General features: G+C 37.5%; 6 protein-coding genes across 6 annotated transcripts; 3 read left to right on the top strand and 3 right to left on the bottom strand.

Annotated features, from left to right (window-relative positions):
- Positions 1-6: 6 nt before the first annotated feature.
- On the bottom strand, positions 7-5,025 carry LOC111798885 (uncharacterized). The gene is made up of 19 exons (XM_087125348.1): positions 4,664-5,025; positions 4,088-4,358; positions 3,874-4,008; positions 3,708-3,791; positions 3,188-3,247; positions 2,971-3,015; positions 2,702-2,898; positions 2,231-2,605; positions 2,016-2,142; positions 1,741-1,938; positions 1,579-1,668; positions 1,454-1,516; positions 1,301-1,375; positions 1,174-1,224; positions 1,027-1,104; positions 606-740; positions 419-526; positions 274-339; positions 7-190 (listed from the first exon to the last, which is right to left on the bottom strand). The coding sequence occupies exons 2-19, from the start codon at positions 4,322-4,324 to the stop codon at positions 122-124; spliced, it is 2,193 nt and encodes a 730-aa protein (XP_086981474.1). The 5' UTR covers positions 4,325-4,358; positions 4,664-5,025; the 3' UTR covers positions 7-121.
- Positions 4,794-7,119, bottom strand: ACO1 (ACC oxidase 1). The gene is made up of 4 exons (XM_087125349.1): positions 6,961-7,119; positions 6,666-6,886; positions 5,981-6,593; positions 4,794-5,050 (listed from the first exon to the last, which is right to left on the bottom strand). Exons 1-3 carry the CDS (start codon positions 7,117-7,119, stop codon positions 6,023-6,025), a joined length of 951 nt encoding a protein of 316 aa, XP_086981475.1. The 3' UTR covers positions 4,794-5,050; positions 5,981-6,022.
- A 1,676-nt stretch (positions 7,120-8,795) lies between these two features.
- SERAT1;1 (serine acetyltransferase 1;1) lies at positions 8,796-10,421 on the top strand. The gene is made up of 2 exons (XM_023682752.2): positions 8,796-9,257; positions 9,735-10,421. The coding sequence occupies exons 1-2, from the start codon at positions 8,865-8,867 to the stop codon at positions 10,224-10,226; spliced, it is 885 nt and encodes a 294-aa protein (XP_023538520.1). The 5' UTR covers positions 8,796-8,864; the 3' UTR covers positions 10,227-10,421.
- Positions 10,422-11,151: 730 nt separating this feature from the next.
- LOC111799059 (pentatricopeptide repeat-containing protein At2g15690, mitochondrial) lies at positions 11,152-12,702 on the top strand. The gene has a single exon (XM_023682451.2). The coding sequence runs from the start codon at positions 11,259-11,261 to the stop codon at positions 12,633-12,635; it is 1,377 nt and encodes a 458-aa protein (XP_023538219.2). The 5' UTR covers positions 11,152-11,258; the 3' UTR covers positions 12,636-12,702.
- Positions 12,703-13,212: 510 nt separating this feature from the next.
- On the top strand, positions 13,213-15,178 carry LOC111799060 (uncharacterized). Its single transcript, XM_023682452.2, has 3 exons — positions 13,213-13,371; positions 14,091-14,296; positions 14,792-15,178. Exons 2-3 carry the CDS (start codon positions 14,115-14,117, stop codon positions 14,976-14,978), a joined length of 369 nt encoding a protein of 122 aa, XP_023538220.1. The 5' UTR covers positions 13,213-13,371; positions 14,091-14,114; the 3' UTR covers positions 14,979-15,178.
- A 1,829-nt stretch (positions 15,179-17,007) lies between these two features.
- LOC111799012 (uncharacterized) lies at positions 17,008-17,938 on the bottom strand. Its single transcript, XM_023682389.2, has one exon. The coding sequence runs from the start codon at positions 17,859-17,861 to the stop codon at positions 17,373-17,375; it is 489 nt and encodes a 162-aa protein (XP_023538157.2). The 5' UTR covers positions 17,862-17,938; the 3' UTR covers positions 17,008-17,372.
- Between the last annotated feature and the right edge of the window lie 3,761 nt (positions 17,939-21,699).

Genomic DNA, 21,699 nt, shown 5'->3' with positions numbered 1-21,699 from the left:
GAGGAGTATGAGGAAAATTGGAACTTATGGATGGATTGAAGAAAATAAAAAAGCATCATTTCCAGTAGTATATAAGAAATTATTATACATGAATGAACTTGCGTTCATGTGGCAGCGAGGATCATTCCTTCTGGAAGAAAGAGAGAACGAGGTCCGTATGTACAGAGAAAAACTGTGTCTCCACAAAAACCTGCTCACCACAATACAAAATGAAGTCTTTTCTTACATCATCCTCTTCCTTTAAAATATACAAACATCAAAAGAGATGATTACCTTCAAAAATGGCCGATCGTGACTTGGGAACGACTCGATGAAGCTCTCCTTCAAGAGTAATGATACCTAACAGAACAAACAAAACAATTAGAGCTATTAGTCAACCTTGTAAGCAACCACACTTCGAAAATGATTACGAGCCAACCTTATCATCGTTCGATTGTACATTAGTAATTGTATGTGAACGGAGGTTAGAGCAGAGAGAGTCCAAGTACAATCTTAGCACTTTGAGGAAACCCTTGGCAGCTTCAACCTATAAGCGCAATAAACACAAAACTTTTCAAAACAGATGATTGGGAATACCAATTAAGAAGAAGGAAGAAAGAAAAAACCTGGACATCAGTGCATTCATGCACAGGCCTCTTTCTTCCTAAATAACTCTCTCCAACTAGCTCTGCATGATATGGTCTTAACGATGCGAATAACTCCTTTTGTTTTGGCAGCTCTGGTATTGTCGGGGCCTTCACCTATCATGTTCAATAGGTTAGAATTGCATAACAACACACACTTGATCAAGATGAACACAAAGAATAGGAGAGAGAAAATTTAAGGAGGAATATTGGCTAAAAGTATGTACACTTAGAGACAATATTGGCTAAAAGTTTTAATCTACGAAATATAATCTACCAAATATATCTCTACCAGGTCCTTTACTAGAAATAGGCATCAAGATTCATATCCCAACACAATATTCATGCCAATCAAATACCTTAATTAATGCAAAATTAAATTGTATGAACATCAAAATTCTACCTGGTTCTTGTTCACATCAACCAAAATTGCATTGGCTAACTTTGACTGTATTTCACTGGTTCTACTCTTCACACCAACCTACTTGGAAGTTCTCGTAAGAAATCGATTAGAAACGTTACAAGAAATAGCTGCAAATAAAATACTTACAATGTAAGGAACAGGGGCATCCAAAAAGTCCAGCATGTCATTTGGTAACACCTGAATGTTTATGTTTATGAACAAACACAAATATCCTCCAAAACAAGACATAACTATCAGAGATCAGAAATCATACTGGCATCAGCAAGCTTTGCCATTGGTAGGGACGAATCATAGGGATAATCGATAAAACTGAAGCCGATAGGATGCCCTGCAGGTTGTATACGAAATACTTAACAAACGAGATGTCCAATCAACAGCCAAACATGGTGTAAGAAGAATCATGTACCAAATTAGAACAGACAATCACAATCTGCTTCTCCAGCAGTGCTCCAGCTAAAATGGATAAGATCTGTGGAAAAACAAATCAATTGAGTTTCAAAAGGTTTAGTTCTAAGGTGGGCATATACTTACATGGTCTAGGCGTAAAGAACCACAAATGCTTGCAACAGTCCATATTGACAAGGCATTTGCTTCCTCCTCTACCATGAGAGCACCTTGTGCCTGAGACATCAACAAGATGTATGCTAAATTGAGGAATCAAAAGCTAATCCTAAATATTATTACTAAAATTACCTCAGCTAATTCAAGACTTGTACTACATGATCTTGGATCAATGGTTGAGCCAGCAACATGCAGAACTGTTTCACCTGATCTATGATATTCCATGGGATGCAGGTGCTCCAAAGGATGAAACTTAACAGAACATCCCCTACCAGGGTAATGCAACCCGTAATACTCGCATATGATTTGTAACGATCCTTTCTTATTTTTCTGTAAATACGGAAAAAAATTTGAAGATAATAGCAAGAGAGCGACATACAAAAGCACAATTGTGAAATCTACAGAACCTTGGCCCTTTCAAGAATATCAAGTAGGTCAGTGGAATCATCCTGGCCGGAGAAAGATGCTTCCTCTGTCTCTGTGTCATCAGCATCACTCCTGAAGTTTCTGTCTTCACTTGGAGACCCCTGAAAACTACAAAATACAACTTCAAAGTTCAAAATGAGTTTACAATCAGTGATTAGTACACACACAAGTAAATAACTAGTTTACAATCATATACCTCGAGGACGATTCAGAGCTTTCGTATTGATAATAACGGAGGAGAGGTAGAACAGCATTTGGAAAACGCCTATCAGTTGCCTGCTTGTTTCTTGTAAAATCATCAACATTGATATCACGAGTTTCCTTATGAACAACATCGATATCCTCACTAATGCCCTTTGATATTTGATGATCAATATGATTTTCATCTCCCATCGTTCTTTGTGAATCTTCCTCTTTTCCCTCAGACATGTCTTCAGCTGCATTCTGATCCAAGGTCATGCAACCTATGTCTTCTACCAAATCTTCTTCAATGCTCAAATTCTCTGTGGATTCCAAATTCAAAACACCAATACCTTTTGTTAATCTTTCCAGCCTTTCTTCAGTGAGGATGCTACAGGAAAGTTCATAAAAATGAAAGGTTAGAAAATTGAGATAAAAAAGTAATATGAGGAAATAGGATTCCAAATTAATATGTTTACATGTATACCTATTCAACACACCAAAATGTAATTCGAAGAATGGCAAGCGAGATAGGATGCAATAGCATCTGCGTGTGGTTAGTACGTAACGACTCAAGGATGAGTAGGAAGGTGCTTTTTCAGAAACTGAAAGTAACCCAGATGGTTTCTGCACTAATTCTTCAACTAAAACACAGCATCCATACAATGTCGAATCATCAGCAACCTGCAAAGCATAGTTAGCAAATGAGTGTAAATTGTGGCCTCTACTTTAGGGGTCCTAAATTCACTCTAGTACCTGTAAGCGGAATACAAATGAGAGGTCACTTTGTTTGAAGTGTTCCTGCAAATTTAACATACCGATTGAGTCAAGTTACAAATACATTGAAGATTTTCTTAGATTTAGATCTTATTCGAACACTAGAGGACTAATGGTATTACCAATGATGGAAACAAGGCAGTGTTCTTAAAGTATCCTAAAAACTAAGTTCCAATGCGTTTTCCAAAAAGAATACCTGCCCGAGAAGAATCTCGTTCAACTCACTCATGGAAGGAGTTTTTTCAACAGCGTGAACCTGTAGTCACATAATCAAATCTTAGGAAAGAAAGACAGTGATCCAAGACTCTAAAGAAGCATTAATGTACCAGAGGGTAATGGTGAACAAAACATTCAAAACATTCTTTATAAGGGTGTGGAAACCTCTATCTAGTAGACGCATTTTAAAAACCTTGAGGAAAAGCCCAAAGAGGATAATATCTGCTAGCGGTGGGTTTGGGCCGTTACAAATGATATCAGAGCCAGATACTGGACAATGTGTCAGCAAGGACGCTGGGCTCCGAAGGGGGATGGATTGTGAGATCCCACATCGGTTGGGGAGGAGAACGAAACATTATTTATAAAGGGTGTGAAAACCGCTCCCTAGTAGATGCGTTTTGAAAACCATGAAGGGAAGACAACATTTGCTAGCGGTGAGCTTGAGCTGTTACAGAAAGAATGTGCCAAATATATGAGAAAAGTCGGAATGAACAACCAACCTCCACACCTCCTGGAAAGCAGAATGAAAGAAGGTCCTTGTCTTTGAGCGGCAACTGCTTCTCTGGAGGGTACACAAATAGGACCTGACATGAACTCACAATTAATAATTCAAGAACCTATTGATTTGAAGGACTAAGTTCGATTGAGAATGAGAATAAAACCCACCTGTGGTTCAATATGAGCTTCTGACTTCCTTGCAACATATTGCTCCTGAAGTGCCCGAATATCACAATTAGGATGAAGGCCAACAACAACCATGCTCTCAAATATCCTACTTGGCTGCTTCTGAGATCGATGGTCCTAAAATTTTGCACACAAAGAAGTTCCAGTATATAAACAATGACAAACAATCAAAATTGAGTAGAATGAAAAGGCTAACCAAGTAGTGCAACTGAAAGTTCGCCCACTGACGCTTTTGGGTTGTGAGAAGTTCAGGATTATAGGTTCCTGGAGTTTTGAGTTGAGGAGGACTTGAAAAGCCTTGAAGCACTTTATTAACTTGACGCTGCAGTCTCTGTAGTGGACTGCCGCCCTCATCGGTTGCAACATCTTCGGTCGTCTGCAGGAAAAGTGAAGCGCCCCAACCAGGGCTCCCCGTCGCTTCCTTCTTATCCATCACTGAAACCCAAATATGCAACAATCACAGGGCTCTGCACAGCACCGATCGGGTTATTTTAGTTTAGAAAACAAAACTTTTGTTGATGTAAACCCAAAAGCTACCAAACAAAGATATCCCTTGTATTGCACCGAATGGACTGAAAAGGTGTCACGAACAGAACCGCAATCTTCAGAAATAATCTTCCGAAATGAATAGGCAGAAACATTTATTCGAAATTCAAAAGGGAATATTCTTCGATCGTTGTAAAAGAAAAATTAGCACGAAAAACAGAACTCAAAACACAACCTCAGATGGCGGAAGATCAACATAGACGAAAGAAGAAGAAAGAAAACGAACCTTTGACGAATCCTGAGTGAATAATTGAAGAGGGAAATTGTTCCGATGCTGTGCGCGCCACCAAGCGGTCCGAAAAAGGAGGGAAGGCAGCGACAGATGGCGGAGGAGGGCGGGGGAACGGAAAATTGGGAATAATAATAAATAACAACAACAATAATTGTATTAATTAGCCGAATAAATTACATTCAATCAAAAAAAAAAAAAAAGAGATGAACAGCAATTAAAGTTCTTCCACTTCAAGTATGAAGAAGAATAAAAGTAAAGAACAGGTTCTTGAAGTTTGTTTGTGGTTGCCGGTTGCATCCGTTGGCAGCGCCGTCCATCCAGCAAAAGCATCCAATGGAAGACTCTGAAAGGGTTGGTGGTGGCCGAGGGCTTTCTTCGCTCCTAAATAATTGAAATTATTAGATTGGTGTATGGTCAAAGGGATAATAACAGAGGTTTGAAAAAAACAAGAAAATCATACCCTTTTTTTTACCTTTGGCATTTACACATAAATACGTAGCTGGTGAAGAAAAAGTACTTAGTTTTAGGAGATACCAAGGGAATATAATCAATGCTAACCAAAGGGGTCCAAGAAATTGGCACGATAGCCTCTCCCCTTAGTCGAGGCTCGACTCCTTTCTTTGGAGCCCTCGGACAAAGGGTTTGTTCGACACTTTAGTCACTTTTGACTACACCTTCGAAGCCCACAATTCTTTGTTCGATATTTGAGGATTCTATTGATATAGCTAAGTTTAGGGCGTGACTCTGTTTCCTTGTTAGGAATCACGACATTTGATGATTCTATTGATATGACTAAGTTTAGGGCATGTTTCTGATATCATGTTAGGAATCACGACTTTCCACGATGGTATGATATTCTCTACTTTGAGCATAAGCTCTCATGGCTTTGCTTTCGGCTTACCAAAAGGCCTCATACCAAGGGAGACGTATTCCTTTACTTATAAACCCATGTCCCAACAATCCTCAACACTTCCTGGTCCTCTCGTGCTAGGGAAAGGTTATTTCAATACTCTAACGCCCACACCGGATATGGACCGAACTATCTCACGTCGTTCTGAACCCAGCTCACATGCCGCTTTAACGGACGAACAACCCAACCCTTCGAACATACTACAAACCCAGGTGGTGAAGAGCCAACCGCTTTTTAAAGCCACTATGAATACGCCCATCAAATCTAATAATGTCAAGTTGGGTATTATAGAACGCTCCATGTTTTATGATTTGAAACTTGAATTCGAGACGTCATGTTACTCATTTCTTTTTTATTATTAGGAAACAAAAGGATGAAGCAAGAAAGAGACCATAACATACATAATCCTTGAAAACGAAAAGTCAACAAAAGCGCTGTGACGCTCACATGTTCTTCATCGATCCAAACCTCTTCTCTTTATCTCCAAATTTCGTAGTGTTGTAGAATTTCAAATAATCCTCAAACCTATAGCCACCAGGATACAGAGCCTCCGCCGCCGGTGAAACAACGGCGTCGGTCGCCGGATTATAAAACGTAGCAATCGACAGCCGACTCCCCTCCTTCTCCGCCAAAACGCGGTGCAAAACGCTCTTATATTTGCCGTTGGTCAGAACCTCGATTTGGTCGCCGATGTTGACGAAAATAGCGTTGTTCTTGGACGGCGGGATTTTGAACCACTCGCCGTCTTTCTGGAACTCCAGTCCCGGAACTTTGTCGTCTTGCAGTAGGAGAATGATTCCGCCGGCGTCGGTGTGCTCTCGGAGCCCTCTCACGAGCTCCGGCCGAGGGCATTCTGGGTATTTCGCTACTTTTGTTCCGACAGAAGGCCCTTTAGTTCCATTGAATAGCTGCTTAATATGTGTCTTTTGCAGGCCAAGATTCTCGCACATTAACTCTGCAAGCTTCTCTGCTATCATTACCAGCTGAGGTATATACTCTTCTTCCATTGCTTTGCTGTTCATCTATGATTCGTTAGTTCCTTCACAAAATATGATTTAATTTAGCTAATTTAGAAGGGGAAATTACCAAAGATGATCCGAGATGTTGGGAAATCGAGAGATATTAGAGGTTGGTTTATGGGAAATGAAGAACGTGGATTCCCAATCCACATCAAATAATTGAATTTTGCCCAAGTTTTTGGCCATTTCTGAATCATAAAACTTGTCTTTCATTGTCTCATCATAGTGTGTGTTCACCAATAGCTTCACCTTCTCCAACACAGCTTCTTCAATTCCATGATTCTCTATCTGCGCAACAAGAACAGATATCCATTTACACGATGAACACGAAGAACAGATATTAAAAAATATGAAGATGGTACCATAAAGAAGCCCCAATTGAGGCAAGCGTCGTGAAGGACGGACAAGGCTCTGGCCCTGTTGTCTCCGTTCACCTCACTGAAATCAATGGTGGGGATCTTCATCTTCATACCCAAGTGTAGAAGAATGGTGAAACGTGGGGAGTATATATAGGCCTTCATTTTGCTTCTTTTCGATTCTTTGAAGATTACCCTTTTCATCGTTGTAACAGAAGTAATATCGATTGTACTCACACACCTATGAACATAAATTAAACAAAGAGACGAAGATTTGTATAGAACTTCACTCTGAGAGAATAAATTCTCATTCAGTAGTAACCAATCACTATTAAAAAAAAAAAACAAAAATGCTTACAAATGTATTTCTCACACTGCAAAGTCTCTCTTACAAAATTCCTCTTAATTGTCTTTAGTCAAATACAAAATGACAATGACTTCACGTCTCAAAATTTAGATATGTATCCAAATAGTTTATTTAAAAGCTTCGGTGACTATCATATACTCTGCTTTAGTGGTAGACAATGCAATAGTAGACTATAATGTTGAACGTCGACAAATAGGTCCATCTACCATAGTGAACACATAACTACTAGATACGGTTGGATGATGAAAGTCTCACATCGACTAATTTAGGGAATGACCATGAGTTTATAATCAAATAATACTCTTCCTATTGATATGAGGTATTTTAGGGAAGCGCAAAGCAAATTCATGAGAGCTTATGCTCAAAATGGACAATATTACATCATTGTGTAGAGTCGTGTTCATCTAACAGATACCAAGTAGATAAATAATTCATCATCAAAGAACTGAAAGATATCATTTTGTATGGTGAGAGTGTGAGAGATACACTTATAAACACTTTGTTTATAGTGATTGACACTTTGTTACCGTGACTAGCTACCACAACCACAGGTAGATGTATCCAAACCAAATTTTTGTTCATGGGTATGTAAGTAGAATCGATCTTGTTTCAACTCCCGCTATAACATCACGGCATTAAGATATAACCGTTCATCGACCAATAAGCATGAATTAAAAAATTCAACTGGGTAATACAGCCTTTTATGACTCTGTGTGCTGCTAACAAAACTGGGCATTCAAAATCATGAAATCAAAAGCTTTGATTTTACGATACCAGGGACGCAAACCTTTTCAATTCACACATTTCGGCTTTAGAGGGGCAATATTGGAAACACATCATTATTATTTGATTTTCGTAGGCATTAAAATAAAAAGTTTATGTCTAAACACATTGCATCATTTAATTCCTCGCCCATAGTTTAGTTTCCATTAATTCAGCGGAGAAATAAACAATAATTTTAAATTTCCAAGAAATTTATTTTAGTTAAACAAATGGTTTAAATTCCAACTTGGCCCTCTTGTTGTTTTTTTTTTTTTTTTTTTTTTTTTTTTCATTTAATTTTGTACTAAAATAAAAAGATTTAAAAGATTTAAAATACAAAGCAAATTATTTGTTTATTTATTTAAAGATTAAAATAAGTAATAATTAAGAAACATTTTTGTAAATATTTATTCGTTAGAAGGGTAGTTTGGTAAATTCATCCTGATTTAAAAGTTTTATACTAAATGATAAAAAAAAAATAGTTTTTACTTTGCAATTGTTTAAAAAATAGTGTTACTTTTATAAAAGTTAAAAATATTCCAAAATTATCTTTATGATAAAAAAGATTATTCAAAATGTTGTTCTTTTTTACTCGATTTAGACATGAAATTAAAAAAAAAAAAAATTATTAGAATGTTAAAATTAAAATTTTTGGAAAGAATATAATAATTTTTTAAGTATTTTATTTTAGAATTTAGCATAATTCTATATTTTTGATTTATCTGTTGTTTGTATCGTCGTCGTTTTTAGTTCACTCACTGCACCTCTCCTAAAGCCGGCTATGCCAGTCGGCAAGCTTCGATTTTCGTGTCAGTCTCCGGCGACGGCGATGGAGCCTACTGCGAACGACGACGAGACGTGGCTGTGGGCGCAGATTAAAGCCGAGGCGCGACGAGACGCTGAGTCAGAACCGGCGTTGGCGAGCTATCTTTACTCGACGATTTTGTCACATTCATCGCTTGAGAGATCGCTTTCGTTTCATTTAGGGAACAAACTTTGCTCCTCTACTCTTCTTTCCACTCTTCTTTATGATCTTTTCCTCAACGCTTTCTCCACTGATCCCACTCTACGATCCGCCGCCATTGCGGATCTGCGAGCGACTCGAGAACGTGATCCGGCATGCGTTTCCTTCTCACACTGCCTCCTTAATTACAAAGGATTCTTGTCGTGCCAGGTTAGAAGTTGCAATTTCCAATTTGCTCTTGAATTTGGTGAAATGGCGTTTTTTCTGTTGATTGAATTATTAGGGATTGAAAGCATTTTGCCCTAAATTAGGGATTCTTAGGGTTTTGGTTTCATTAGATGAAAATTTCATCGTTCGATTGATTTGAACACAGACTCTGGAATTGATTCGAAGATTGTGATTTTTCTGAGTTGACTGGCTACTACTACTACCGGATCACGAGAAATACGAAACTAACAATATAATAAAGAATACGGATTTCCCTTTCATGTACTGATTCTTTGTTTGAATATAAACTAGGAACAAGTATAACAATCTGAATCATATTATGATTTACAACTAAACTATAGAGGGAAAGAGAAGTAAGTTCCTTATGTTAAATGCTTTGTGTTTCTTTTGTTTTGAACGTTATATGAATATATATGGACTACTTGATTTTACTGATACAGTTAGTGATTTCTGTTTTAGGCTCATCGTGTGGCTCACAAGCTGTGGACTCAATCACGCAGGCCGCTAGCTCTGGCACTTCAATCTCGCATCTCCGATGTCTTCGCCATCGACATTCACCCAGCAGCAAGGATTGGGAAAGGCATTATGTTGGATCACGCCACCGGGCTAGTAGTAGGTGAGACTGCAGTGATAGGCAACAATGTATCAATTCTTCACCATGTCACTCTTGGAGGGACAGGAAAGATGTGTGGAGACAGGCACCCAAAGATCGGCGACGGGGTTTTGATCGGCGCTGGAGCCACAATTCTGGGCAATGTGAAGATCGGAGAAGGAGCTAAGATCGGTGCGGGGTCAGTGGTGCTCATTGATGTGCCACCACGGACGACTGCGGTGGGCAATCCAGCACGGCTGGTGGGAGGGAAGGAGAAGCCATCGCAGCTGGAGGACATCCCTGGAGAGTCGATGGACCATACGTCGTTCATCTCGGAATGGTCAGATTACATAATTTGATAGTACTTTATAGCATGAGTGATATGCATTTGCACCTCTCTGGCATTGTCATGGCTGTAGCAGCCATTAGAACAGGATACATCGACCTAGCTTTATGGTTTCCCTTTTCGTATATTTCACTCTTTTGCCACTGTACTTCTTAATCAGTCTCTTGAGTTTTGGCAAATAAATCAAATGCTAATTAGCTTCAAACTAGCATACTCCTTGGTTAGAGTTACCACATTTTTTTTAAAATTATTTCAAAATGATTATACTTGTTAAACTAGAATATCAATTGTTCACGATTTACAAACTCATCACTTGCATATATTTCTTACAAACGTCAAGTATTATTCGGATTATCAGATCATACCGCCAATATTCGGGTTATGATAAAAGTCCCACATCGGCTAATTTAGGGAATGATCATGGGTTTACCCAAGTAAAGTCATGAGAGCTTATGCTCAAAGTGGACAATATCATACCATTGTGGAGAGTCGTGTTCGTCTAACAAGGTATCAGAGCCATGCCCTAAACTTAGTCGTCTAACAAGGTATCAGAGCCATGCCCTAAACTTAGTCGTTCCCATCCCATAGATTGGTAAATCCTCCAAAAGAAGGTATCGTTCTCATAGATTGGTAAATCCTCGGATGGCCCTAAACTTAGTCGTGCCAATAGATTGGTAAATTGGTAAATCCTCAAATGTCGAACAAATGACTCCAAAAAAAAAAGAGTTAAGCCTCCTCCAAGGAAGTCATCATCATCATACCATTGCGGAGAGTCGTGTACCGCCAATATTCGGGTTAAGCGCTTCTAATTTCAATTTTATCAATTTTAGGTTTGATATAACATTTTAAAATTAAAAATTTTAATTACGGTAGAATTAAAATATTAAAAAAAAAAAAAAAAAAAAAAAAAAAATCCTGGACATTTATGAAGTCCAGATATTTTGTTTCTACACGTCCAATTATCGCAACAAAGTTCTTGGCCATCTTCTGGGCTCTATGCCCCCACCAACGCTCTTCCTTTTAAGATAACAAAAACAGCACACCAATGGCTTCCTCGATTCCTTCTCAGACCACTCCAAACTCCATTATCACTACCAATTTCACATCGCGAATCATCCCATTTCACTCTCCCGCGGTCAAATCCTTCCGACCCACGCTCTTCTGCCCTAATGCTCTCTCCAATTCCAGCAACCGGAAGCCGGCTCGCCGGTACGACGGCCAAACCACGACGAACACTCTCTCCAAATCTCAGAACCGGACGAGCGATTCTGTTCTTAGTCTTCCGTCGACGGTGGATTTAGTGGCTCTATGCGAGGCGGGTGAGGTAATGGACGTTCTGGAATTTATTGGCCAAGGTGCTAATCTTGATTATGGTATTTTTACTGCTTTGTTGAATTCTTGTTGCAATTTTAAGTTGCTTGAGGCTGGGAGAAGGGTGGATAGGCTGTTGAAAGGGACGAAATTTAGTGGGGATGTGGGATTGAACAATAAATTGATCGAAATGTACTCTTGTTGTGGCTGTATGAAAGATGCGCGCAGGGTGTTTGATAAAATGCCTGACAGGGATATTAGGACGTGGAATTTGATGATCAAGGGGTATGGAGAGAATGGGCAAGGAGATGGTGGATTGGCCTTGTTTGAGCGAATGAAGAATGTGGGGTTGCAGCCAAATTCTGAAACATTTCTAGCGGTGTTAGCAGCTTGTGCCATGGCTGAAGCTGTGGAGGAAGGTTTATTTTACTTTAACTCGATGGAAAATGAATATGGAATCATTCCTGAAATTGAACATTATTTGGGAGTTGTTGATGTTCTTGGGAAATCTGGCCATTTGATTGAAGCAGAAGAGTTCATTAAGAAAATGCCCATCAGCCCCACAGCCAAAATCTGGGATGCCCTTAGAATCTACGCTCGACTGCATGGAAACATCGAGCTTGAAGATCGAGCCGAAGAGCTGATATTCTCTTATGACCCGTCCATGGCGCCCACGGTTGCCAAGCCACCGCTCCCTCCCCCAAGGAAGCAATCGGCCACCAACATGTTGGAGGAGGACAGAGTGAGGGAGTTTAGATGTGCAATGCCTTACAAAGAAGAGGGGGAAGGGGGAAAGCTTAAAGGATTGAATGGACAAATGAGAGAAGCAGGGTATGTGCCAGATACAAGATATGTGCTTCATGACATTGATGAGGAGGCTAAACAGCAAGCTTTGCAATACCACAGCGAGCGGTTAGCCATTGCTTACGGATTGATCAGTACGCCTGCGAGAACGACGCTGAGAATCATCAAGAATCTTCGGATCTGCGGCGATTGTCACAATGCAATCAAGATCATGTCAAAGATTGTTGGAAGAGAGTTGATTGTTAGAGATAATAAGCGGTTTCATCACTTCAAAGACGGCAAATGCTCTTGTGGGGATTACTGGTAAATACATCAACTGTATATACACAATCATATTTTGGCTTCCTTCGTAATATTGACTCCATTGTTTTTCATTTTCTCGTCTTTCCTCACTGACTCTCTACAATGGTATGAGCATATGACTTTGTTTTTTGTTTTTTCGAAAAGCCTCGTACCAATTCATACTAATGGAGATGTATTCCTTATTTAGCGGATGCCGGACTCCTCTTCTAACAATTCCCAATAGTTTTATGATAGAAAGCGAAGACATTCCATCGAGAAGGTCGAGGGTAGATTGAAAGATAAATATTCATATTAAACATTAGATTTTGAGGATTCGGGTTCTAATGCAAATCAAAAAAATTTCCATATGTAATGTAATATAGATAAAAGTTATTCATATTCTTTTATGGAATGTAATATAATAAAGGTTTTATGGGTAGAAATGAGAAAATTTAAGAAGAAAGGGTTAGAAATGAGAATAATTAAATAATAAAAAAATTATTAGTCGAAATTATGCAAATAAATATTAATATTTAACTAGAAATGACAGCACATCCTTAATATTAAATTTCCTAAAATACCCTTTTGGATTAAAATTTGTGTGGGCCGAGGTGAAAAGAAGCAGGCCCAGGGTTGGGTGGAAGAAGTCCTCGCTCCGTAGTCCGTCGTTCCATTGAAATTCTCAAGATCCCAATTCCTCATTCTCTCTTCTTCACGGTGTCGGAGCTCCACTTTCTCCCACTAGCGGCGACAGAAAGGAGGTCAGTTCCTCAATCTCCTCCTCCCTCATCGTCTCTTTTGCTATTTCTTGAAGCTGAACGCCTTTCACATTCTCTTCTATTTTCTGATTTCTAATTTTCTCTTTTCCATCCGTTTCCTCCCCGTCTGATTTGATCCTTGGTTTTGCCTTTTCCTGTATCCTGTGTTTTTCTCTTTCTTTTATATGATCTTTTCATCTTCTCTGTCGTATAAATACTGCGCCTTATTTGTATAATAGTGGAAATCTCTTATTCTTTTTTTTCTATGTCTTTGGATTGTTGTTTCGGATATTCGATATTGGAATTTGATTAGGGTTTTAGCCGTTTCTTATTTTGAAAAATTGACTACACTAAAACTTTCTATTGCCCAAGTTCGGAGGGAAAATGTCTGTGATTTAGGGTGCTATTTATGGCGGAATGGTTTCTCTGGATCTTATTTTCCGACTCATGTGACGGTAGTAAATTTCGAGTTACTCCATTTTGTCTGCTCCACGTTGATTTTTGTGCTTAACGAAGAAACATATTTTGTCACGCGGCAGTGGTTTTCTAGATCTCTTTTCACTTCTGATTTTGTCTGAGAAGCCATTTTTTTGGGTATTTATTCATTGTTAGGAACGTCAGGAAAATCGATGTTTTGTAGAGGTTGATAAATATGTTGTTGTTTTCTAATGGATTGAGAAGTATTGTTTTCTTTAATTTAATTTTTTATCTCTTGGCTGTAGTTTTCTAGCTTTCTTTTGGATTTAATGGCGTCCAAGTTGCATCAGTTGCAATCCAAGGCTTGTCAAGCTTCTCAATTTGCTATCAAGCACGGGTCCTCCTATTATAAGCAGTTGTTGGAGAAGAACAAGCAATACATCCAAGAACCAGCTACTGTGGAGAAATGCAGCTTGCTTTCAGAGCAGTTGTTTTATACTCGTCTTGCTAGGTTATTACCTTCAATACTCGTGCTATTCTTGCACCTTTTCCTTGGTTGTTGAAGAATTCCTACCGTTTTCATGTTCATGTGTTCTTGGGATTATACCTATTAGCTTACTTTTAGTATCTTACGCTGGCATTCAACTGATACAATTGTGTTTTAGAAACTCGTCTGTTTCTATATTGATTTCAACTTTGCTTCTAAGCATTGCACCACTCGTTGAACTGCGCAGCCACTCGTGAGAATTATAGTTCATGGACCTGTCTCCATTCATGGAACAGTATACATATTTGTTATACGTGGGAATGAATCCCCTGTCACCTGTAGCACTGTGCTTAGTATGATAGCATTTTTTTATTCCTAAAATGGGAGCATGAAAGTATCTACTATCCGTGCATGAATTCTGTATTAACCCCCACTCGATGTTCATATCCTAAAATACTTGTCCTAAGCTTCACTTCATTGCTTTACTCACTGATTTTGCACATTACGTTTATAATGCAGCATCCCAGGCCGATATGAATCATTCTGGAAAGAACTTGATTGTGTTAAAAACTTGTGGAAGAACCGGCAGGAGCTGAAAGTTGAAGATGCTGGCATCGCTGCCTTGTTCGGGCTTGAGTGTTTTGCATGGTTTTGTGCTGGTGAGATCGTTGGAAGGGGCTTTACATTCACAGGTTATTATGTCTGAGGACATTAATAGTCATTTGTGGAAGGGATGTCGACAATGGCGAATTCCCTTCTCTTTTCTGCGGGTACTTCGCATATAGTTTTTTTTTTTTTTTTTTTTTTTTTTTGAATTAAGTTGAGAATTCTGCGAGCAACTCTGATAGATTAATAATAGCCCATGAATTCCGAGGGGGACTATAAAGGATTCTTGCGTTGTTCAAATTGATGCATGTTCTTGATAAATCCAGTTACTAACTATGAACTGGAAATCTGATTTGGTGAAACCTCCATAGAAGATGTGGCTTTTGCTGCAACTTCCCTACATTTGATGATGTGCAGGTTGTACGTTGAACAAGAGGTATGTCACTGTGCAATCTTTGTATTTGGGTGTTCCATTCGAAACCTTCAATATCAAATTCATCTCTTCCATGTGAAAGTTCTTAAAATCACCTCTAGTTTTGAATGGATTTTGGGTTGTACGTTGAGGATCGGGCTATGACTTCAGTAATAATAGCCTATAAGTAAGCTACTTATATGTGCAAACCTAGTAGTTCATACCAAAGTTGTGAGAAAGAAAAAACTTTTGAAATGGGTTTTTTTTTTTTTCTAAATAGATGAGTCAAATTCATTAAAATTGAGTAAATCTATGTGAAATAACTCTGCTGTGAAATGGTACCATGTGTAGTTTGATATTGTCTATGAAAGACCCCTTTGGAAGACACCCGAAATGCTTGCCCATGCTCTGACACGCTGTGACACACGTACGTTCCACAGGGTAGTTCGTTTAAGCCACAGAGCCTAAGAGTGGTGGAGAGGAGAGCGGACATCATGCCTGCCACATGGCCTAAGAGTAATGTAGAGTGGCATTTCCGCTCTTTCTCGATTAGACGTCATTTTGGAGTGTGGATATAAGGCCTTGAGAGTATTTGGTTGACACAAAATTGGATATAAGACCTTGAGAGTATTTGGTTGATACAAAATTGGTAAGCTTTTGTCTTTCATATAAACGAACTTAATTCCAGAATCACATGTCGAAATTCTGGTTGAAAACCGACTTCTAAGGTTATGGTTGGGTAGCCTCCTCAAAGCTAGTGGGTATGTAAGTTAACAATCAATGAAATTTATTAATAAAACAAAATATTTATAGAAAAAAAAAAATCAACTTGTGTTTAATGGCTTTTTTTTTTAATAGATTAGTGTCTATTTTTAATATCCCTAGAAATAGACTTGGTAGTAATAGGTCGGCCCACTTGAAGTTAGGGCCGAGCTCAGTTTCGTAGGTTAATTTTAATTCACGTACTTAATTAATTATTAAATTATTACAGCCCTAATTTAAATATTTACAATAAAATAAAATAATTTAGTAGACTGTCCTACTATAAAATTAATTCATTGTAATTTAATAATGTGAAACTTTTAGACGTAATTATCAATTTCTATTTTAACCAAAAGGTACCTATAAAATTAATGTCAGGACAAAAGAAGACAAACATGTACTTGATTAGCTATTTTAGTAATTGAATTTAATGGTAGTTTTAGTAATAAATTATTATATTAATATAATAATTTATATGTTTTAGTAATGGTATATGAATTATTATATCAATTCAACTAATCCTAAATAAAATAGGATTGAGATTATGGAATGGAAGTGTCCAAATCAAATTTTAACCTTTAATAATAATATAATAATTAGTGACTTATTAAATAATTATAGAGCTAAAATGGAAAATAAAGTCAGACAAGCCTCTCTAAATTAATCACCCACCCTACCATTGCTACCCAACTAATTTTGCTTAAAAAACCTATTAAATTTATTATTTTCTCAAAATTTAATATGAATAAAGGACAAAAACAGTAATTTGTATCTTTAAAATGTTTTTTTTTTTTACTGTCATAAATTATTATTATAAAAAAAAAAAATCATAACAATAACAATATTTTAAAGCTTTCTACGCCGAAATAACATAAACTCAAAAATAAATACGAAAAACAAACAAATATGAATATTAAATGACCCTCACGAGATTATTAAAACCTACAATGCTATAAACAAGGTCAAGAAGGTTTATTTAAATAAAAATAATAATAACGATAATAAAATATTTTAAAAATCATTTTAAGTTATAATACGACAAATCGAACAATGTGATTTGAGAGGTTTAAAAAAAAATGAAGGAAGAAAATCGGAAAATCGTGAAGTTTCTTTTGAAGTTCACATGCGCACTAACCAACACAATTTCCCAAAACGACAAGTCGTTTTTCATTTCGATTCTATCTTACTAACTCTCTGTGTATATTCTCTATTCACAGTGTTCGACACCAAAATTACATCTCAATCCTTACCTTCTTCTTCTTCGTCTTCTTCTTCTCCACCGTAAACCCTAACCCTAGCCGTTTTCATTTCCCCTACGTTTCAGAAAATCTGTTCCTCATCGCCGATGAACCTCGCTAAATCATCCTCATCCCAACTGGATACCTCCGATACGGATGACGCCTCCTCCGACTTCCATAACTTCCATTTCTCCACAGTCGCAGAATCGATTTCCATCAGTTTGATCCTCGCTCCGTTCATGTCCACGCTTGCCATCACCGACGAGTCCGATTCCGAGAAAGATGAACCGCAACTCTCTTCGTTTCCATTGATCGTAACGAACGACGACGATGATTGAAAAATCATCGCCGATGAGTACGGATCGTCAATGAACTTCACTTTCTCCGCCATCGGTCGGCTTTTCTCAGCGTCGTCCAGAAGCATCATGAGTTCGCCGACTGTCTCCTCTTCCACCGAAATCCATGCCAGAATGTCGTTACCGACATCCTCCACCGCCGCCGCCGCTCTCGGCCTCTTCTGCGTCGAGTTCTCCGCCGGAACAAAATCATGCCTCTTCCGCGTTTCTTCCATGAGAGAGAGAGAGAGAGAGAGAGAGAGAGAGAGAGAGAGAGGGAGAAAACAAAATGTGGAGGTCGCTGAGAGTGTTGTGGAAGTCTGAGTGTGGTGAATTTATTAGAAAAGTGACGAGGCGAAAATACATCCATCCGGTTTGTTAGGTTGTTTTTGTAATAATGCAATCTCGAGGCAGCGTGTAAAACGTCGAAATAATCTACACCGTCCATTTCCCGGCCCCACCCTCCAATACCACGCCAGCCGTTTGATGCACGAAACTGTCGTTTTCAATAATTTTAAAAAGAAAAAGGCTACAAAAAACCAAAATATTTGTTGCTTACTTTGTAATGTTTATTTTCTTGGGTTAATTATTATTATTATTATTATTATTATTATTTTATAAAAATTGAATATAAATATCAAACTAAGTTAAAAAAAAAAAAAAATTAAAAAACCACTACTTCGTTGACTCTGGCTATTAGCGTGAAACTTGCAAAAGGTGACCCATTAGAGTGCATGTGTACACGTGGAAAGAATAAGACAAACGATGTTTAATGCTATAGTACAATTGAGAACTCTGATGAAAACATTGAATTAAAATAAAAATTTGAGAATTTTTGTTGACCGCTCACTATACTACAATAGACCATTATGTCAGCAGAGTGACTCAGTACGTTGGCTTAAGAGAAAGAGTTCTTCCATATTAATTCAAATATGTTCACGAGTATATCCCAATTTTTCCATCATTATCTTTCATAAGAGTCTGAGTCATATCTCGGTCTCAGTGTATTTAACGCTTAAACTATATAAGAAAAAAAAATAGAAAGTAATTTAAAAATGCATTTGGGTTGAGGCTGGGGATGAGGAATCAGAATAAAAATCATATAAATTTTATCCAAAGGGGGCAGAGAAAGCGATGGGAGAGTGCCACGTGGAAGATATGATGACGTGTCAGGTCGGGACGGGGTATCGTACGGTGGTAAGTAAAAGGGTGGGATTAGGTAGGATGGATCATAGATGGGAAGAATAGGTGGAATCTCCAAAATGGGCTGCTTAGTCAAAGGAGAGAGGAAATGGTCAAAGGGCAAAAGCGTCAAAGAGAAATAACAGTAGTGTGTGTGGCGGCGACCATTAATGGAATGCAAAGGGTGTGTACGACTATAGACTCAGAAACCTATACTCCATTTCTTCCCTACTATCACACCACTATTTGTCTCACTATCACCATTAAAAATAATAATAATAATAATAGAAAAATTAGCATCGGGTCGGGTCGGGAGACCGGGTATAATAATGGGCCATGGCCCAACAGATCGAACGAGGCCCATAAATTTACTTTCTCCGTCCGACCTTATTATGGGCCTACAAACCCACCTAAAAATTCGGCCCAACAGAAGATCTTGATCTTATCCAGTCCAAATAATAAAAAAAATAAAAATATTGTTGTCAATGGACCTGATATTGTGATATCAAATCAAGAGTTATGAGTTGATGCGATATATTTTAATTAAAAATGAAGAAATTTATTAGAATAAATAAATAAATAAAAACAGGTTAAGTTGAGAAGTGAGGTAATTCACGTGGAAGGTTTGGAAATGAGATGGGACAAGGAGACATCCTTAGAACTCCTCACCTGCTTTCCTTTCGACAAAACATTGATTTGAGCTCATTTTGGATTCACTTGTTCCCATGTTTTTTTTTTTTCTTTTTTTTTTTTTTACCAATTCATTAAATAATTTTATTAAAATTGTAGCGTCAACTCAAGTATAACTCAATTTATTAAAATATTATATATTTAAATTTTTTTAATTTTAAGAAGCATAGAAAAGACAACTCCACCGTGTAACGGTGAGTTTGACCAATTACAAGAACCAAATGAAGAAGTCTGTATTTCCTGTGTTAAAACAAGTACATTCGAAATTGCCTACAAATAAACGTTGTAAAATCCAATATTTTGTATATGAGATTGGTCGCAATTATTAGGTAAAAAAAGCTATGTGTTGAAGATTATCAAGAAGAGTAGTCTCAAATCAGCTAATTAAAAGGAAGATCATAGATTTATAAGTATAGAAGGTTGTCGATGAGTATAAATTATTTTAAAAGTAGACAATATTACACTACGGTCAATATTTGAACATATGTTTTAAAATAAATTTTTAAAAAATATTTTGGAAGAAATATGGTATAAAAAATTGATGATGGACTGTCAAACAACCATGCCACGTGCACAATGCTACAACACATGAAAAAGGTTTAAACTGTTTTTTTTTTACGAACATAAAAAAAATGGTAATATCAAAAGCATAAATGAAAATTTAATAAATCATTAGTTAATTTTCAGTCTGATAAACTTAATTAATTGAATACAAAGTCTTTTGGTTAAATAATTCCATAAAAATAAATAATAAAAAAACAAATAAATGTTTTTTTTTAATCCGTCAGTTAATTTTCAGTCTTATCCAAGAAGACAACCGTCATCGTTAAGAATTATTGGGAGTGAGTCCAACATTGGTTAATTTAGTGGAAGATCAAGGATAAAGTCTTTTGGAAAGCCTAAAACAAAACCACGAGAGTTTATGCTCAAAGTGGACAATTTCGAGTATTTTAGTTAAATAATTCGATAAAAAAAACAAAAAAAATGTTTTTTTTTATCAGTCACTGTTATGTTTTGTTTATGTTTGCAGCAATTGTTCCCAAATACGGAAGCATCCGCATGTCTTGGACGTGTCACCTCCCTCCCAAATCACATCTTCAATTTCTCCTACCACTATACCCTTTTTAGCCTCCTAACTTTGTTGCTCGATCGACAACGATTTTGAAATATATGAATTCATAAATATGGACGAGATTCGTTTCATTCCAACTTTACATATATGTTCAGACGTTTAAAGCATCTTTTGTCAAATTTAAATCAACTATTCGAAATGACGTTTTGGCCTTTTTCGTTTGAAAAATTTGGACGACAGCCCTCCACGTCATTAGTTACCTCAACATAACGTCGATGGTAAATATATGTTACCATATAGAATGGTGTTTGTGTTTGATTTACATGTTTTTGTTGTTATTTATAGGCATGATGTTGGAAAGATTTTATAAAATCAATGTGATTTTGACTTTTGCTAACTTATTACTATTAATTTTGTCCTCATTTAGGCCAACATATTACACCACATACGACTTTTCGCTAAAAGCTTGATGTTTATATATTTTAAGGAGGAAATAACATTTGCCACCTAAATAATTATATTAATAAATAAATATGAATTGACGTATGATTTTACCTCAAAAACTTTTTTAAGAAACACTGGATTCTCTTTCGGTAGGCCTTGAAAGGAGAAGGAAGGCTGGAATGCCAACATGCGTCTATTGTTGAATTCACTCGACCCAATAGTGCCCCATTTTTGGAACGTCCTTTGCTAAAGTCACTGAATGGGTAAGTCGTCAATCCCTAAAACGGACTAGGTAATGTACTTTATCTACTGGGTTACGAGTTGGCATTTTACCCGAGGTTTCTATTGTATCAATCTACACTTGTTTAATTCAAGCATATACTCGGAGGAGGGCTCTGAAGGAGGAGGGTGGATTGGAGGGTCCCATTCATTAGATAGAGAAGATCGCCAAGATTTCGTGATCCGCTGCTGAACTTATTCCTTCCAATTCAATGGGATCTCACAATTTCTCTCTCCAATCCACCCTCCTCCTTTAGAGCCCAGCATCCTCCAATCCACCCTCCTCATTCAGAGTCCAGCGTCCTTACTGGCACATCTCCTTGTGTCCACCCCTCTTCCAGGTTCAACCTCCTCGCTGGAATATGACCTACTGTCCACCCCCTTTGAGATTCAACCTCCTCAATGAC

This window comes from Cucurbita pepo, chromosome 7 (genome assembly GCF_057944985.1).
Source record: "Cucurbita pepo subsp. pepo isolate OVF chromosome 7, ASM5794498v1, whole genome shotgun sequence".
NCBI lineage: Eukaryota > Viridiplantae > Streptophyta > Magnoliopsida > Cucurbitales > Cucurbitaceae > Cucurbita > Cucurbita pepo.
This window is presented reverse-complemented; position numbering and strand designations above follow the sequence as displayed.

What these genes read in the sequence shown, in the direction of transcription:
- LOC111798885 (XM_087125348.1), bottom strand. Translation starts at nt 4,324, where the DNA reads ATGGATAAGAAGGAAGCGACGGGGAGCCCTGGTTGGGGCGCTTCACTT. An exon ending in AAGCTCATATTGAACCACAG is followed by an intron (nt 3,792 to 3,873) that starts GTGGGTTTTATT and finishes AGTTCATGTCAG; the next exon opens with GTCCTATTTGTGTACCCTCC. An exon ending in CATTTTGGTGTGTTGAATAG is followed by an intron (nt 2,606 to 2,701) that starts GTATACATGTAA and finishes ACTTTCCTGTAG; the next exon opens with CATCCTCACTGAAGAAAGGC.
- ACO1 (XM_087125349.1), bottom strand. Translation starts at nt 7,119, where the DNA reads ATGAAGGCCTATATATACTCCCCACGTTTCACCATTCTTCTACACTTG. An exon ending in TCAATTGGGGCTTCTTTATG is followed by an intron (nt 6,887 to 6,960) that starts GTACCATCTTCA and finishes CTTGTTGCGCAG; the next exon opens with ATAGAGAATCATGGAATTGA. An exon ending in AACATCTCGGATCATCTTTG is followed by an intron (nt 6,594 to 6,665) that starts GTAATTTCCCCT and finishes ATAGATGAACAG; the next exon opens with CAAAGCAATGGAAGAAGAGT.
- LOC111799012 (XM_023682389.2), bottom strand. Translation starts at nt 17,861, where the DNA reads ATGGAAGAAACGCGGAAGAGGCATGATTTTGTTCCGGCGGAGAACTCG.
- LOC111799060 (XM_023682452.2), top strand. Translation starts at nt 14,115, where the DNA reads ATGGCGTCCAAGTTGCATCAGTTGCAATCCAAGGCTTGTCAAGCTTCT. An exon ending in TTTTATACTCGTCTTGCTAG is followed by an intron (nt 14,297 to 14,791) that starts GTTATTACCTTC and finishes TTTATAATGCAG; the next exon opens with CATCCCAGGCCGATATGAAT.
- LOC111799059 (XM_023682451.2), top strand. Translation starts at nt 11,259, where the DNA reads ATGGCTTCCTCGATTCCTTCTCAGACCACTCCAAACTCCATTATCACT.